The sequence below is a fragment of the Rhipicephalus microplus genome, unplaced genomic scaffold (genome assembly GCF_043290135.1).
Source record: "Rhipicephalus microplus isolate Deutch F79 unplaced genomic scaffold, USDA_Rmic scaffold_27, whole genome shotgun sequence".
NCBI classification, from domain to species: domain Eukaryota; kingdom Metazoa; phylum Arthropoda; class Arachnida; order Ixodida; family Ixodidae; genus Rhipicephalus; species Rhipicephalus microplus.
The window spans coordinates 8,207,141-8,226,408 of NW_027464600.1; the positions used below are offsets into that span (position 1 = coordinate 8,207,141).

At 45.2% G+C, this 19,268-nt stretch overlaps 1 protein-coding gene across 1 annotated transcript in view; it reads left to right on the plus strand.

Annotated features, from left to right (window-relative positions):
• Nucleotides 1-19,268, plus strand: part of LOC142786645 (metabotropic glutamate receptor 5-like) — a 128,786-nt gene that overhangs the window by 71,700 nt on the left and 37,818 nt on the right. Inside the window, exon 5 of the mRNA XM_075884277.1 lies at nt 14,269-14,515. Within this exon, the coding sequence (XP_075740392.1) occupies nt 14,269-14,515 (247 nt within the window). The remainder of the gene's footprint in view (nt 1-14,268; nt 14,516-19,268) is intronic.

The following is a 19,268-nucleotide window of genomic DNA, read 5'->3' on the forward strand; positions in this document are numbered from 1 at the left end:
GGCGCAAGCACACGAATTTGTAATTTAGAGTATTGCATCGAATCTAATTCTGAGGTAAGGGAGACGCCAAAAATGAAGTCCATCAAAAGTTGATTCATCAAGCGTATATTTCCTGGCATGCATCTACCGTTGACAGCTGTTGTTTCGTTGACGCTGTAGTTTGATTCAGCGTTAGTGCTGCGACGCTAACAAATTTAAACACGCGGTTAGAGAGTTTTAGTATATCGGAAGACACTTACGCTAGCGTTAGCGAGTGTCTCAGCGCTAACGCTAAAACAGAACACGCTTCCTGTCAACTGGTGGCCTTTTAGTACAGCGGAAGGTACTCCCACTAACGCAAATGCAAGCAGCTGCGGCGCAATCAAGTTATAAAAAATTGGCAGATCACACGTACAGGGGGAAGTGATTATATGCGAAGCACGAATGAGGAAGGTTGATATGTCACTGTAAAATCAGCACAACCTTACGAGGTGGAGGTGAATTATGCCGTACATAAGTCATGAATAACCATGTCATGGTTATCGTTTTTGGACGTGTCATTTACCTTCGTCGTCTATCCACGTCACCTGATACTAAATTTGGTATATCGGGAGCTAGCGAAACAGCCACAAGCGCGCTATGACCTTAGCGTGTAGTCAAGTTTTACATGACACGCATCTCATAATTATCATGCTTACTCCAGTCACATACCTTCGTTATCCATTCACGCCCCGTAATACCATATTTGGTATAAGTGAAGTTAGCGAAACGGTCGCGAAGGCATCATAACTGTGGCATGTATTCATCTTGTTACTTGACACGCCTCTCATGATTATCATGTTTGCACCAGTCACCTTCGTCAACCATTCACGTCCTGTAATTCCAAATTTGTTATATATGAAGCTAGCGAAACGGCCGCGAGTGGATCATGAGCATGGCATGTAGTCATGTTGTTACATCACACGCATCTAATGATTTTCATGTTAGGGTCTATCACTTGTGTTCGCCATGCAGTCATGTCACACCATACCAGTTTTGCAACATGTCATGTGAAGGAAACCATTACAAGAGAAGCAAGACAATGAAATGTAAATCATGACATTCTTCACACACATGTCATGATTTTGATGTTATGACTAGTCACTTATGCTGGTAATACAGTCATGTTATGCCATACCAAGTTTCGTATTGATGCCGTTATGAAAACGGCCAGTAGAGCTAGAGGTCGCAGGCGGCTAGATACACAGATACGCTCAAAGTCGCCGAAGCTCGCTAAAAAATGCTTTGTATTTAAAACACCATATGCATTATAAAAACCTCAAGTGTACCACTAAATTGAACTGACCCGAAGTCACCGTTGCAGCGTCTCCGTGCCGCGTTTGGTTCCGTATTACGTCTGACGTCCTCAAACACATCATTTTCTCTTGACGTATGCCGTAATCCGGTATTCCTTGAGACCCCTATTATCTGCCTCAGCTTGGCTTGCAGCCGAATTTGCCTAAACATGGAAACAAGCGAATGAATGCAGTGGTCATTTTTGCTTGGCTACCGAAAACGAGGGCGAACCTTCTAAATAAGTTTGATTAAGCCTTCTGCACCCGAAATTCGCTTCGTATCTCAAAAACATAGCTCTTTGATCGGTAGTTTACAACTGGCGAAACCTCTTTACTCCAACTAAATGAAACACGACAAGTGTTTGGAAATGGAGAAATTTAACAGTGCATGTTGACGACTATAAAGATTCGAAGTGGATGAATCTCAGTTAAACAGGCACCGCCACCATGCCTTACGTACGGGATTTGTTGCGTGCGTTAGTGCTGAATGCCGTATATCAGAAATAGCGTTAATACGTATACGGTTGCAGGCTACGTAACGTTCTGCACATGCTCGGTGTAGAGCACGTAACGCTAACGCTAAAGCTAAATTCTTCCGAGAGGACGACGACGAAGTGATTCTGGCGTAGAACACAGCTGTCACCATCTGTAATTTTTGAAAGTTTTTCGGTGACTCTGTGGAAGACACCGTTCCAGTGACTGCGGCGATGGGCGTAAATTCGCCTCGGCTCCCACCGTAACCATCGACGTCGTCCGCAGCTACCACGAGAAAGCGTACGGGCCACCCGAGTGATGCCGACAGCGAAGACACGCTGATTTACTCTACGGCCACCGACGAAAGCTCCGATGAAGGTGACTTCGTGCCTGTGACAAGGCGGCAGCGAAAAAGAAGACTAGTGATGCCGTCTCCAACAACAAGTAAGAATGTGACGACGACGCGAGAGCCCACGATACACACAATTCTGTTTGTGTCGGTCGATGCGGCTCATAGTCTCAACCGGCTCAATCGTCAAGTCACGTCTAGGTTTCTTGAGGAACTCGCCCAGGGAGAGATCGCGGACGTGCGGATCAATGGCCGTAAGAATATCCTCGCCGTAGACGTCACTCAACGAAGCACATTGGAAGTGCTGAGCAACGTCAAGATGTTGGATAACATCAATGTTCGCTCATATATACCTGATGGCCGCGCCTCTACGGCCGGCGTCATTTACGACGTCGACATTTCCATCAGCGAAAGTGACTTTGCTGCTCTCATCAAACCGGTGTCTGCAGAACTTACTACACTGCAAGCTCGTTGCCTTGGCAAATCACGCTGCGTGAAGCTCGTGTTCAAGGGTGACAGCCTTCCATCGCAAGTCAAGGTCGGTCATTTTCGACACACAGTGCGACCCTTTGTACCAAAGCCCCTTCAATGCCGGAAATGTTATAAATTGGGACGTCACTGCTGTTTGTACAAACCTGGCTGTGTGCTCGCTATGCTCAGAATCACATAGCGCAGACGCTTGCCAGGCAGAACTTCGAAAATGTCGAAACTGTCATGGCCCTCACGAAGCATCGTCAAAAGATTGCCCAATCATGAAAAAGGAAATGCAAGTGTTGAGGCAGATGGTCCGGGATGGCTAAACTCACAGGGAGGCCGCTGCCCAAGTACGACGCCAATGGTCTCGTCGCCGGAAACCCCTGAGGAGACCCAGTGCTGAAGCAAGGATTGAACCCCACCAAACGACCGCCTGCATACCACCTCAAGCGTCCAGACACGCCGACAACAAATCCTCCAAGCAAGACAAGAGCATCACCGGCTCGCCTGAAGCATGGCCAGCGCTGCCAATGATAGACCCACCGTTTGAGCCACCGCATTCCTCATCTACAATCACTTCGAAACGAGAATGCGGTGATAGTCGCGACAAAGAAATCGTAGCCATGGTAAAGGCCCTTATGAATACCATTCGTATGCTCCTCACTAGCATTGACAGTCCGGCTGCAAAGAGTGAATTCAGTTAGTGGATGCGCTGAAGCTGGTGCTATCAAGTCTGGAAAGGCACCATGGCTCCGCCTCTGCAAGCCTTTCGTAAAGAGGTCAAAGGAGTTTCGTTATTTCAGTGGAATGCCCGAGGCCTCAAGCCCCGCATTTCTGATATCCGACAATTTGTGTTTAAAAACCAGTTTCCAATTATTGTTATCTGTGAGCCAAGGCTACACAATGCAATACGACTATCCAGGTACGAAGCCTTCAAGTCCGCTACCTTCAACGAACAGAGTAAAGTCATTGTATATATCAGATGCGACCTTACCTATATCGAGCACCGTGTAGCACCTCACGATGACAACCAGTCTGTCTGCTTGACAGTTAAACGTAGAGACCTCAACTTCATGCTTGTAGGCGCATATATATCACCTTCAAACCGTTTTGAACCTGAAAGACTACGTGCACTGTTAACAGCCACACCTGGACCATGGATCATCACCGGAGGTTTCAACGCTCACCACCCACCACTATGGGGAAGTCAGAAGATAGACAGTCGCGGAAGGCAAGTATTCTCCTTTGCTCCGGAGGAGCAGCTGCTTTGTGTAAACGACGGAAGCCCAACGTTTCTACAGAGAACGACATACAGCAGCTGCCTTGACTTGACATTTGTGTCACGAAGCCTAAATGGAAAGGTCAAGTGGTTCGCAGACTATGAAACTCATGGAAGCGACCACATACCAACTTATTTAATGATCAAGGGCCTGGAAAAATCGCCAAACTACGACACTTAGACTCGCATCGACTGGACAAAGTTCAGGTCACTGATGGAAAAAAGGTGTCAAGAAAATAAAGCGCCTCCTCTTGACATCCTCGAAGATATGATTAGAGGTGCTACTCAAGAAGCGACCTATCATATTCAACATACTTCAGAATATTGTCAACATCAAGCGGAATTGGAACGGCTCAGAGCGATCCGTCGTCGCGCAGAAAGAAGATATACGCGCACTAAGTCCACTCACGACTTGAGGGAGGCAAGGCGCCTACAAAAAAAAATTCAGCGGCGAATCATTTCACTTCAATCCTTTCGCTGGAAATATCTGTGCGAATCTTTGGATCCACTCAAGCCTTTGACGCAGACATGGAGGATTGTCCGTGGCCTACGAACATCGCCACATCAACATCGCCCCTTCAAGTGTCTTTCTCTCCACCAAGGCCGCACCGAAATTGAAGTAGCAGAAGATTTCTGCATGAAAGTTGCCGGTCATGCGTCCGCGTGCACCACGCGCCACCTAGAAAACGCTCCAGTTTCCAGAGATTCAAGAATGAATACCTTTTTCTCTCTAGAGGAACTACAAGCGGCCTTGACGGCATGCAAACGATCTTTATCGCCTGGTCCGGATGGGATCACGTACATGGCTCTTTGCATCCTCGGAGAGGCAGCTCGACGGGCCCTTCTATCCGTGTACAACGACTCGTGGAGCAGCGGATTTATCCCTCATTCATGGAAATCCAGCTGCCTCGTCCCTGTGCTTAAACCAGGTAAATTTCATCTGCACTTGACCTCTTATCGCACCATCGTGCTTACCAGCTGTTTCGGGAAAGTGATGGAGAGGATGATTTTGACTCGCCTAGAGTGGTACCTGGAGCGCCACGAGGTATACCCTCATGCTATGACGGGCTTTCGGCGTGGGCGGTCCGCAATTGATAACGTTATAGACCTGGTCTCATCTGTTCAGCATCAAAAAAGACTGAAACGTTTATGTGCGGCGTTGTTCTTGGACGTGAAAGGTGCATACGATAACGTATCACATGAAGCCATTCTGGATGTCATGGAAAATGTTGGATTAGGGGGTCGGGTTTACCAATGAATCCACAGCTATCTGAAAGGCAGAACTTTCTTTGTACAGACGGAGAATGGCACAACAACGCACCATTGCAACCGTCGAGGTGTGCCTCAAGGCGGTGTTCTTAGCCCCACACTTTTCAATCTAGCGCTACTCGGCCTGGTTGACGCGCTTCCAGAATCTGTCCATCTATCAATATATGCAGATGACATCTGCATCTGGGCGTCAGGCGTAACACGCCTTCATTTGCGTGCCCGGCTTCAGAGAGTGGCTACAATAGCGACAAAGTACCTGGAAGAAAGGGGACTAGAGCTGTCATCAGAGAAATGCTCGCTTATAGCATTCACACATAAGGCTATGAGCCCATATGTTAATAAAATCAACGGACACACGATCAACTGCGTGAAGACCCACCGATTCCACGGAGTCATAGTTGATCGTGACCTCTCCTGGAGCCCTCACATCGCCCACATGAAAACTAAACTCACCATGATCACCCACGTACTGAGGTTTCTTGCTGGAAAAACGTGGGGTGCATCGGTACGAGCAATGCTCCAACTCTAAACTGTTTTGTTACTCGGTTATATGCGATACAACTTACCCGTGCTTTGCGGGATCCGAAGAACAAACTTGCGCGTCCTCCAGTCGATCCAAGCCCAAGCCCTGAGAATATGCCTTAATCTCCCGAGATGCGCGTCTACAGCAGCGACAGTCATCATTGCGCGTGATTATCCAGTCAACGCATACATCCGCGTAGACACTTTGAGAATGCACATAAGACATTTCTCTCGGCTTCCATCTCATCACCTCACCTCACCTCACTTCGAACTTCCAGGCCCCACTCAGCCAGGCCCCACTCAGCGTTCATCGCAACTGTAGCTCAGCATTGCGCAGTGCTTCCAATGCACTTCACGCATGCAGCACAGCCGCCGATACCACTATGGTGCCTACACCCACTCAAAGCCCTTCTTACAATTCCTGGCATCCAAAATAAGAAAAAGTCGTCGCATCTAGCCCTGAAACAGGCCACATTACTTTTCCTGCAAGAGAAGCACAACGGACGCCTTCACATTACACGGATGGCTCGGTGTCTTCAGTAAGCTCTGCAGGGGCGCGGGAGGCACATCACAATTAAAATCATGACATCGCATTTGACATCGTCGACAGCTGCAGAACTTGCAGCCATAGGTGCAGCTCTGGAGTTTATAGTGAAATAACCTTCGGGAATTTGGTCTATCTTCTCGGAGTCGAAGGCATCTCTTCAATGTCTTATGTCACCCTTTTGCCATGGACCTAATGAACAGTTAGTAGCTGAAATAAGGCTTCTTCATCACCAAGCAATCGAAAAACAGCACAGCATAGTGTATCAGTGGATACCAGGTCATTGCGGTATATATGGCAATGACCGCGCAGATGAGGCCGCTAGATCTGCACACGATGGTACCCAATACACAGTCATCCCGTTCTCCAGAACCGACGCAGCTACAAGACTTCGTTCGCTTGCACGTGACCTCACACTGATACAGTGGAACTCAACAGACTTCACAAACGCGCACCTGCATAACTTGGATCCCGATCTGCAGCTTCGTCTTCCCTCAAGGATATCTCGAGCTGAGGAGACTCTTCTATGCCGCCTGTGGCTTGGAGTGGCCTTCACGAACGCATACTCTTATCTCATTGGGATGGCCAGCTCTCCTACATGCACTTACTGCAGTTGCGAAGAAACCATCGCGCACCTTCTGTGTGAGTGCACCCATTTCAACGCGCAAAGACAAGAACTCACTGCAGCTCTGGATAGGCTAGACGATCGACCTTTGTCGGAACAAAGGATTCTGGGTCATTGGCCGAGCCCATCCTCAGCCCAGAAGGCTTTGAAAGCTTTGCTGCGCTTTTTGCGGACAACTGGCCTCAGAGACAGACTTTAGTGTCTTATACTCTTTGATGTTGCCTTTCCTGTGTCGCAATATTTTTTGTAATTTCTCCCTCTCTTCGCAACATTTCTTTTTAACATCTTTCATTCCCCTCACCCTTTTCCCCAGCACAGGGTAGCCAGCCGGTCTAAGAACTGGCTAACCTCCCTGTCTTTCTGCTTAAACTTCCTTCCTTCCTTCCTTCCTTCCTTCCTTCCTTCCTTCCTTCCTTCCTTCCTTCCTTCCTTCCTTCCTTCCTTCCTTCTTTCCTTCCTTCCTTCCTTTCTTCCTTCCTTCCTTCCTTCCTTCCTTCCTTCCTTCCTTCCTTCCTTCCTTCCTAAATTCTTCCCTTTGCTGTTTTCCGCTATACTATATAAGGCTTTCTAATAACTTGCGGTTGAGGGTTTGACGCAGCTTAACCACCTTTAACCTGAGATCGAGGAAGAGAGAGCGGGGAACGAATATGCGGATAATTTCGGTCGTTAGTCAGTTACAGACCCACCGCCTGCCTTTGTTCTTAGCCTTTCATGACATCTTGTTAAGGTTAAGGCTTCCGCAATTCCCAACCATGCAAACTCTTCTGTGAGAACGGAAACGCATCTCTTGCTTCCCTACTTCGCTGTGGCTTTACTTCAGAAGTCGCGGAAGTTACGAATAGTACGTCGGTGCAAGAGCACGCTAGAGGACGCCGTCTTATTCAATTAGGCAAGACTTACGCGAGCGAATCTGTGAAAAATGTAAACCGTGGACAATAACTTATCCTACACAGCAATGCCTTTCACTGAACTTGAACCCTTTCTTGAGCTCGTACCCCATCTCTTAAACGTTCGTGAAAATACGAGAAATGCAACCAAGTTGATCTTGCCTCCAGAATAGGCGGTATGCATTGTTAGCCCTCAAGGAAAAACGAACACACTTTGATAATGCCAAGGCCGGTGGACCAATCACAAAGCTCTCAGTTGCGTGAGCACTCGCCTCAATCCAGCGCTCTAGCTCGGCGCTTGTCATTTACTTGCATGTTGTATGCTCGGGCTCTGTAATACACGTGAAAACGGCTGAGTATTTACGCAAAGCGCCATCTATTCTGTCTGACCACTTCATCTATGCTATAAAAACTGAAGCAGTGAACCGTTGTAAATAACACTTTTTTTTCCTGCCAAGAAGATAGCGGGATATCTCGCTACTATCCTAAGAGCGCTCACAGCTCTCTCTATACGAGGGCCGACGGGGTTCTTGTAGGAGGACGCCTGTCGTCGATTTGGTCGCCCGTAGTAAAAACCGTTATTGGGCCCGTAGTTATAGGACTGGGGTGGTGTTTTCGCAGGGCGGTTGTGTCGCTACGTGCAGCGTCTTCCTCGGCGCATACTATACCGCAGGAAGATGAGGAGATCTCAGCGAAGGCGGTTTCCCGGAAGCGCGTACGAAGAAAGGGTCGTATTCTTGCGCGCTCCCCTCGTTTTATGAGGGACATCGCCATGCAGATACCAGCGTGCATAACGAACCGTCCTAGACGACACCATCGTCTGAGGACGGCAATTTTCCGCACTCTACATTTCCGCCGTGTCAACAAAGCAGCCCCAGCCCCCTCTCTATACCTACTTCTCCCGTATCTTTTCATCAGGCATTTATTTCTATTCACCGAAAAGCACGCTGTTCTCGGAGCTCATTTGTATCTCGGTGAGAGATAAAGAAGATGAAAGTAGGGGGATGGGGGCGAATTCGCAATGTGCTGGTTTCCGCTAACACCACCGCTCAAGGGTTTCATTAATATATTTCAGCTCTGCACATCTTCAATGTATATAGCGACGCATTCTTTTTAGCGGAGCGGGGAATTGAACCATCCTTCATGGACATTCGTATGTTCATATGTATGTGTAATTGATGGGGGTAAATGTCTATGAAAGGCACAGTTTTTAAGGTCTCCGAAAATGTCGACCATCTGGTGATCTTTAGTGTGCACCTAAAGCCAAGTACGCGGTCCTTCAAAATTCTCGCCTCCACCAGAAATACAGCCGCCGTCGCCGGGATTCAATCCCGCGACCTCTGGATCGACAGTCGAGCACCATAAGCATTAGACTACCAAGGTGGGTGACTTGTATGTGTTCGAGTCTACGCATGCGCATTGAAAATCGATTAGGTTTCAGGGGAATGGGGAGATGTTGAACTTCCCTGGCTTCGCCAATGATGCACTTGAAGATAAGCCAGACAGAAAACAACTCAAACTTGTTTTATCTCCGTATCGTTGATTGTTCTTTGTTATTTTTTTATTCGTAGAATGAAAGTACAACGTAAAAAAACTATAACAACCGTTCTACTATCTCCTCCCTTGATGGAATATCATCATTCGGGATTAAAAAAAAAGAAGTATAGACTGGAGTGGAGAAACCGCTGTGGTGCGACGAGCGTTCGGCTTAACGCTTCCAAAATTCCCTGCATAAGTGTTACGTCGTTTTTGCTTGTTTTTGTTGTTTTTCGTTCCGTTTCTCATTCTTTATCGCTTTGCTTGATGAGTGTCGTACGTAGACGTCATCGTAGCGTACTTCCGAGTTTACTGTCGAGCCTTTGTTCAGCTCCTTTGTCCCGCGGCCTTCTGAGTTTTTAGGTGACGCTCGATTCCGCCGCCACTTTTTCTCGGCATGTCTTTCTGGACATTGTTCACTACCGAACTCCATTATCCCCTCGAGTTCGGGGCGCCTGTAGAAGGACTTTAGCGACACTTGCCGTCGCCACCGCCTGTCGACTCGGGCTGCCACTTCGCGGGTTTCTTTTTGTCGCTGCAGGGACGGCTGGGGCCGTCTCGTACGGGGAACTGCACCTCTTTCCCACAATTTTTCACGACTTTCTGTCTGGTCTATCTTTCACTTATCAAGGCTTCATTTCTTCGCCTTTTCCGGAACCTCATTTTGCCGATGACGTATAATTCTGTACTTGGATGTTTGTGAGTTCTCTGCATCCTTCGTTCAATGGTTGACCAAGTTGACCAAGTGAACCTTTTTCATCGAAATGAGTGCTGAAATCCTGCTCTGAGAATGTAAGTTAACTGCACACTTTCAATCCCAATCAGCTAAGCCAAGCAGAGCATTGAAAAATCCGCGGTTTAAGTCTTGTTCCTGAAATTCCAGAGATATAGCTAACATTTCAAGATAGCATTACAGAAGGTGGCTATGCTAATACATGAGACCTACTCTAACCGATGGCGGATCTGTGCTGATGGGTTGGTCTTGCCAATAAACTCACCAGGCAGGTGATAATATAATACCGACTGCAGTGATGAGAATAAAGTTTAAATTATCGCACGTAACGACATATATTGCTCCAGAGCTTGTTTCTGTAAGGGCTGCATTGATACATCAAATAAAACAAAGAGTTACCATCAAGTTTGAGCGAAAGGATGGAATAATGGCTACCAGGACATAAAGATATTTCTAGTAATCAATTAGGCGACGAAGCAGCCCAATTAGCACTTAAAGGAACCCGAGTTGTTTTGATACCTCTGTCAACGACGTACGTGCCAAGAAAACTACACTTCCGGGCTCAAACATCTGTGCACACTTTTTGGCGGTCTCATAACTTGATAAGGTGTCATCTACACCAATTTGATTCTTTGTTAATGCCGCAACTGGCATAGCGAATTTCTCGTTCCGATGTGAAGCTCTTGTGTGATTCCTGCGCAATGAAACACACAATTGGACACGTCATGTGCAGCGGTGCTTTCTATGACCCTCACTCATTCTCACTTCATATGATTCTCGGATAACTGAACTCGAAACCGTTTTCTTCAACCAAAGTTCTAAAATCTTGGACATATTTGCCTGGCAGCCACAGGAGGCAATGAAAGTGCTCCGAAAATAATCAGTCAACAGGCCTCTGCCACCGCCTGTAGACCCGATGTGCTCCTCCAAGTGTGCGCGTGATTCTGCCAATCCTTCTATTTTCTTTCATTTCTCTATTCGCCCCTTCATTTGTTCCTTCTGTGAAAGGTAGCAAATTGGGCATGCGTAAGTCAACCCCCCTTCCTCTCCTTGCTACATCTCAACCTCTTCTAATCCTTGGAGTAACTAGGTGGTCACCGATACACTGAACGTAATTGTGATTCAGTCATGTGATTCACTGATTGCGTGACTAAAAAGAACTTAGTTTTCACCATTGTGACTTACTTTGATGATACACATTAATGTCATCTTTTCTTTTTCACCGAAAGTTTCAAGATGCGAGCGAGTTGAAATGCATTATCTATAAACATCGCGACCGACGAGGCGCAAATAAACATAAATTCAAACAGTCAATGGCAGAGTGTGTATTTGAGAATCAGAACTTGGCGTTGTCCCTGACATTTGCAAAACGCGTGAGATAACGAGAACACGTGCGATTCGTGGAAAGTAAGAGAAAAGATACATTCATCACGAAACTTTATAGTGTGACAGAGGGGGGGGGGGGCGACAAATATCTAAATTGAGCATGAATGTCAAACAAGTCTACTTCACTCTACAGAGTTGAAATGAAAAAAAAACAGAGGGCAGCAGCCAGGGCACACAGATCATTATAAGCGCCATGTTCAAGAGTTTTAATATATACATGATTGTTTCGTTTTGGTTTTATATTCGCCAACATCTCAGACGACGTGTACTCTAGTTCTGATTCAAAAAACTGCCGAGTTTTTTTGTGTTTAATGAAAAAGGGAATTCGGCTATCGAATCATGCCATGACGACACACTGTTCAAAAAGAAACGGCGATGGTAGGAACAACATAAGACGTCAGCAGGCCGCTAGTCTAACACAGCAAACACACACCTCCCGCCAAAGCGCTGCAGCGCAGTCATAGAAAAGAAAACCAAGGAAGAGCGGGGAATCGTTTAATGGAGCGACGGTGGCGGTATTTTCTGGCCCGGAGCCAACCGGCGATACGCGCTCAGAGAAGCCGAGGAAGGTGGGATGGGGATGGCACATAAAGCTGCGAAAAAACAAGCGTCAGCATAGCTCCTATCAACGTCAAAACTCGATAAAAAAAGAAGAAGAAAACAGAAGTGAGGTGGAGACGGGAAGTAGGGCGAGGAAATATACGGTGGCCGAACGCTTTCGCCTCCATTCCGCTTTGGTGACAACGTCTGCAGCATCTTCCTCCTCACCAGTCAGCCCACAAATCAAAGCGGTGCGTTTCATCGGGTGCTTCCGAGTTGTAGATGCAACCGCAGAGGCATATAAAAAAAGCGTGCGTGTGCTACACGCACTGCACAATGTGACATCGAGCGATTGCGGTACTCTACGGCGCGCACTGATGCGCTCTTCTATCGGAGTTTGTTATTTCGCCGGTGGCTGCACTGTTTGTGTGCCTGTGATATGTGCGCTCGTTTTCACTTTCAGAGGTAATGCAGGCGCCGCTTTAGGGAGAGTGTCGTAGGGTGTTTCTGTGCGTGACACCGAAACGACAACAAGGCAACGTCGTCAGAAAAAAGGGGCTGTTTTCAGTGCACTATGCAGATATGGCGAGTCAGTTTATGCGTATGCAGATAATAAAAATTTGTAAGATTTTCACACGCCAGAGAAACAGTATCATTACGTCACATACCGTAGTGGAGGGCTCCAGTGGTTTGAATCGCGTGGTGCAAAGACACCGCGCATTGATTGATTGATTGATATGTGGAGTTTAACGTCCCAAAACCACCATATGATTATGAGAGACGCCGTAGTGGAGGGCTCCGGAAATTTCGACCACCTGGGGTTCTTTAACGTGCACCCAAATCTGAGCACACGGGCCTGCAACATTTTCGCCTCCATCGGAAATGCAGCCGCCGCAGCCGGGATTTGAAGCCGCGACCTGCGGGTCAGCAGCCGAGTACCTTAGCCACTAGACCACCGCGGCGGGGCAAAAAGACACCGCGCATTGCAGGGGTGTTCAGCATTTCGGCCCCTTCGAAATACAAACGCCGTAATTGACCCCCAAACCATCGCATCAGCAGCCGAGCAACGTAGCCGCCGTATCACTGCGATGGACATGTACATGCGGTGCACTTGGGTAAAATTCTGGGATAGTCAGAAATGCGCCCAAAGAAATTCTCAATAACGCGACAGTGTAAAACATGCATTCTTCCAGAACTTTTATTTTAATTTTTCAAGTAGCTGTGAAACATAATAATTCGTGAACGTCCTTGCTATGTGGACGTTCCTAGTTTATAGAGTTTCATTACTCCAACACTTACCAATCAGAATTTTTATTGGGACCTTCTCCCACGTGTTCTTTGCTCCATTGTGTTGGGAACATTACGAGCAAAAAATATCATTACACAGACAACGAGTAGGCGGCATCACACGTAGTATTAAATTTTTTCTAAATGTTACGATTAGAATAGCGCCTAATAATTGCAGATCAAGTGACATATCTTACATGACAAAGCAGGCTTCATTATTACGACAAAAAAGAGAGAAAAACGGCAGCATATCCACGGGGTGAATGATGAAGAGTGGAGCGAAGCATCCGTCCGTTCATTCCTTCTTGCTTCCGTCCGGTCATGCGTCCGTCTTAGCAAATTGCAAGCATCTTTCAAATAGAATTATTAGTGAAAAATGGTCTAGATGAGTGCTTTTGAATAGCAGCTGTGGGTAGCTTTATACTAAGTGATGTCCTAGACTTTGGGTAGAACTTGCACCTAAGTGTGTCCGTGTGAATGTTGTTTTGCAAGGTGAACTCTTGCAAGCAAACATATCCATTGCCATGTTATTTTATGTGTTTGTTCCAGTTTTCTATATGCGTTATCGCTATGCTTCATTTTTATTTTCGGGTAACATTTATTTCTCTCTTTTTTTGTAGTGCAGTACTTATAAATACGGAAGAGTGGAAGGAATGTATATCGCAACCTATTCGCAGGAAGCAAACCATAACAGCACAAAACAGGATAGAACAGGGCACGACATAATCCAAGAAGGCAGAACAGGACAGAACAAAAAAGGACAGGACAGAATGAACCAGAGGGAGACAGAGCCCAACAGGACACTTAATGACCCAACAGTGCAGTACAGTACAAGACAAAAGAGCACAGAACAGTTCAAAACGAAACAGGAGAGGCGAAGACGCAACATTGAAGAGCAGTACATTACAGGACAAAAAACATAGGACAGGGCAGGAAATGACACTACAGGAGCGGAATGGACAGAACAGGACAGACGTGTGTGTACATGACGCTTTTCATTTGCAAAGTTCACTACCATGACATTATGCCTTGCACCTTGTTCCATCGCAGGCAACTACGGCTACAACGGCATCGACGAGTTCACCAGTCGTGCCAAGGACGCCGGCATCTGTGTGGCCAACTCGCACGCCATTCCAACGGATGCTGACGATGAGGACTATAATGCGGTGGTGCGCAGCATCGACAAGTTTGGCACAGCCAAAGTGGTGGTCTGCTTCTGCGAAGGTTTCACCGTGCAAGCGCTTATCAACGCCACCGCCAGGCTCAAGGTCGCCGGGAAATACATCTTCTTCGGCAGGTGAGCAATGTAATGATAGCAATAACTCCTGCAGCGGACAAGAACTCCTCGAATCATGCTTCGACCGTGGACTTATGTCGGCAGTAACCATGTTAGAATCTCGTCCGAGACGTCATTGCGGACGAAGGCGACAAATGGGCGTTTTGTTGCGCTGTTACAATTTTTCAAGAGAGTCACTTGTTCGGCGGGGGAGGGGAATGGTAGGAACGTTCAAACGACCCCCCCCCCTCCCCCGGAATTTTTTTTACTTTACATGTGTATATATGCACGTACGCACAAAAACGTGTAAGGCATGCCTAGACTAATCAAGCGTATGTAATATATTCATGACTAAGACAGAAAGGAAGAGTATAAAAAAATTCGGCGGATCCCACGTACTTGGGAATCGACATTATGCGAAGCATGCAGATAGAAAGCGACTATGTTGAAATTTTTTATTGAGCGACACGCCATGAAATGACGTTAAATATATGTACAAGTGTTGCGCGCACAGACATATGCTGAAGAGTTGCAGATGTTTATATAACCAGTCGTTTGCATTTGTGCAACTATGCCAACTGGGACATGCGTATTAGCAACACCAGAAGCTGATATGAGGCGCTGATGCTCGCAAGTATGCTGGCTCTGGACACTGCTACATAAATCAACTTCAGCGCATGGCACCTAATCACTATTTACGTTAACCCGACGTCAAATCAATCAAATCAAAATCTTTTATTTTCACCATTTCATACAAAGGTGAAAAAGGGAGAACTGGAGAAAAAGCCGATAGTTCTTCGGCTTGACAAAGCTCCGGTGCCCCAGGCAGACAGTGGTGAAGTTTGTTTCAAAACAATAGAAGAAAGTATGTTACAAAGTATATAGCATTAAAGCAATAATAACATTTCAACTGAATATAAAACAAACATTGCGATGAAGGAAGAGAAATGTATAAATTAAAAACAACTATACAGCAACTACAAAGTACAACCGAGAAACACTTTTTTTATAACGTAGAAAATAACTATAACAGCAGCATGCTATCAGCAACCGGTGGGATTTTTTTTTCTAATCCTATGTTGAAGAGCCGTTACAGGAACAGGTCCAACATTTTAGTTTTGTTTAGCGGTAACACATCAACACTTTGTCTGTTGAAATGGTTAAGTATGGAAGACAGTGTATGACAAAGGCGCTGTTGTCCATAATTTGTACAAGAAAAAGGAATTTGCCATGGGGCCTGACGGCGAAATGAATATGTACTTTTGTTTTCTTGTAGATCAGCGAGGGTTAAAAATGAATCTAGCTTTCCTAGCATAGCACTCTGTAGCATTGTAGAGTTTTCAGTTTCCAAATATCACCAGCTTTTATTATTTTAATTTGCCGAAAAAGCTCTTCCGTATGTTCGGAGAAAGAAACATTCGCAATAGCTCAAACTGCCTTTTTTTGAAGTGTTTCCATCATCTGATTATTTTGTGCGGTGGTGTTCCTCCATATGAGTGAGCAATGAGTGAGTGAAAGAGAGCATGATAAATGAGGCGCTTAATTTTATAGGGCAAGGTATTTCGATAGCGATTTAAAATACCAATAACTTTTCGCACTTTCGCACACACATTGTCAACATGAGCATTCCAGGACATATGCTCGGCGAATATAACTCCGAGTGTTTTCATAGAGAACGTAATGGTAATCTTATATGGACCCAGAACAATGTTATCTGGTAATGTAGTAGAACTTCCTTGGGCCCGAAAAATGACACATTTTGTTATGGCTTCATTAAGAATCAAGTAGTTTGCCTTTGACCAGCGTTGAATTTTGTTACAGACAGTGCTAGCTATAGGCATTATTTCTTCTAAGTCTTTTCCTGTAAAGAAAATTGAGCAGTCATCTGCATAAGCGACAACCTTGCACATATCACTAATTTCTACGATGTCATTACTGTAATAAAGAAAAAATATCGGGCCAAGGATGCTACCTTAAGGCGCACCCGGTGTTAGAGGTTTTGTTTGTGACCTATTTTCATTAGTTTGAACAAATTGATGTCGACTTTTTAAATAAGATATGATAAGTTTAAGTGGTATTCCTCGGAAGCCATATCTTTCTAGTTTCGTAAGCAACAGTTGGTGGTTGACTCTATCAAATGCTTTGCTAAAGTCTAAGTATAACCCTAACGTTAGAAGCTTTTTTTCAATGTTCTTGAAGAATAAGATCCTTTTGTATATTTAATGCACTTTCCGTAGACCGTCTTTTTCGAAAACCGTGCTGACACTTGGTTAGCAAGTTATGTTTCTGCGAAAAATTATCAATACGGACGTTGATAATTTTTTCGAGGCCCTTCGATAATATAGGAAGAATAGAAACTGGTCTATAGTTGCCAATATTGACTTTATCACCCCCTTTATATAAAACTATTACTCGGGCTACTTGCATATTGCGAGGGAAAACTCCAGTCGACAAGGATGCGTTAAAAATGTGCGTTATAACAGGAGCGAGAAGGTCTATGGCATACTTAATTGGTCTGATTTCTAAATCGTCCATATCCCTACTGCGGCTATTTTTCAGACATGAAAATGTTGCAATCACCTCAGAAGTGTTAATAGGCTTTAGAAATATAGACTCCCTTAACGAGGTTTGATGCAGTGTGGGCTGAATGCCGTGATCTACACATCCCACTTTCACAAAGAAATCAATGAATAGGTCCGCAAGTTCTGTGCCGCCTATAGAAATACCATCGATATTCAGTGTATCTATTCGTGTAGTGGCTGGCCTGCGATTTAGTGTATCGTTTATTTTTTCCCATACATTGTTATTTCGGCGCATACAATCATTATTAAATATACGCGTGTAGTAGTCATTTTTTGCCTTTTCTTTTTCTTTGTTCAATTCATTTCTAAGTTGTTTATATTCTTTCCAATTTGACAAGTCCTTTGACTCGACAAAACACTGGTAAAGTTTATTTTTTTGTTGATTTGTCCTATGAATTCTTTCGAAATCCAGGGCTTGCGCGATGGCTTTTGATTTCGGTAGCGCTGAATTGGAAATGATTTAAAGTAAAGCATTTTCAGTTTGTTCATAAACTTGTCATATGACTCATTGGCATCCCTAATGGAAAATATGCCAGTCCAATCTGTTTCGCGCACAGCTTCTCGGAATTTACCAAGTGACTGAGCCGATATCTTGCGGTACGTTGTATTACTAGTAAACGTGCTTTTAGTTGACGTCTTTCGTTCGAGGAAAAGATATATGGGCATGTGATCACTGATGTCATGGCTTATGATTCCAGATTTTGAATTATCGATAGTCGAGTTTATTATGAAAGTGTCTAGTAACGATGACGTCGTAGCGGTTACACGTGTTGGTGCTTTGATTACACTGTAGAAGTCATTGCACTCCAGGATTGACAAAAACTGTGTAGTAGCTGCTGTACTGGTCTTCATGTCGATATTAAAGTCCCCACCAAGTGTAAGTAGGTAGCCATATTCATTTACAAATAACAGCAGATTGTCTAAAAACTGAAAGAAGGCAGAGGGGCTGGCATTAGGGGGTCGATATAAGACCGCAAATACTGTTTTTTTCTTTTTTAATGCATAGAACTTCGTAATCTTCGGTAGCGACGCTATATTCTCGAAGAATATCATAACCATTTAAAGAAGTTAAAATCGCAACGCCGCCACCTCTGCCCTCCTTGCAATTTACATTGAAATGTTCGTATCCTTGAAGTGCATAGTACTCCGAGTCATCATTATACCAGGTTTCGGTAAACATCAAAACTTCAAAATTGAGGTTACATGATTCGATTAGCACAGTGACCTCATCCGTTTTGTTCAACAGCGACCTTGCATTTAATTGCATAATTTTTAGCAGTTTGTCTTTGTTAGTAATGTTGTGCTTCGTAATGATGTCGCCTGGACTTACATAGCCTGAAGGCTCCATCTCTATTCTGGGTATGAGTATAATGTAGTGTCTGTGAATTATGTGTTCGTTATCTTGTTCAAATCGCTTTCACGCATTATGCGGACAACAGGCGAAGTCTCCGTGCGGCGTGCATGAATAGTGCCATTTTTCGTCCGCACAAATTTCCAGCTGTGTTCTCGTTTGCGCGCTATTGCCATTCCGAGCATTTTCTTCACTTCAGGGCAAAGGTGTTCATTTACGAACACAGGAGATTCAGCAGGTAGGCCGAAAGAGGCATTTGTTAGCCTTTTCTTGCGCGACTTCTGAAGCATGCAGTTGATCGCGTTTGTCCCTCCACTGAAATTGAACAATTATATTGGTTTGACCAACCTGCTGTGTTCGAACCCTGTGGCAAACGTTAATGTCCTCAGGGGTTATAGTCTCGCCAACTACCTCTCCAATTTTTTGGAGTACTTCAACAAGGTTCTCATTCGGTTTTTCGGTTATTCCTTTAATTTCCCAATTTCGATTTCGCGAGTACTGCTCAGACTACAAGAGGCCTGATTGGCAGTGCGCCAGTTTCTTTTCCAAAGAAGAAACTTTGTGCTGTAGCACACCGTTTTCTTTCTTGAGCGCATTATTTTCCTTTAAAGTTGCCACTAGTTTTTCATAGGTGTTATCTAGGGTCTTGCTGAAGAAATCCATGACTTCTTCATTTCATCAATTTCAGTGCGCAGATTTCTTTCTTCTGATCGGAAGCCTCGCTCTAGCGCTTCTTTCATTTGCTTCCACTCATTTATGATTTCATCTTTGAAATCATGGATCATACAGTCTCGAAACTTCCTTGTTCATGTTAGTTACTACCGACAACACGGAGAAAATC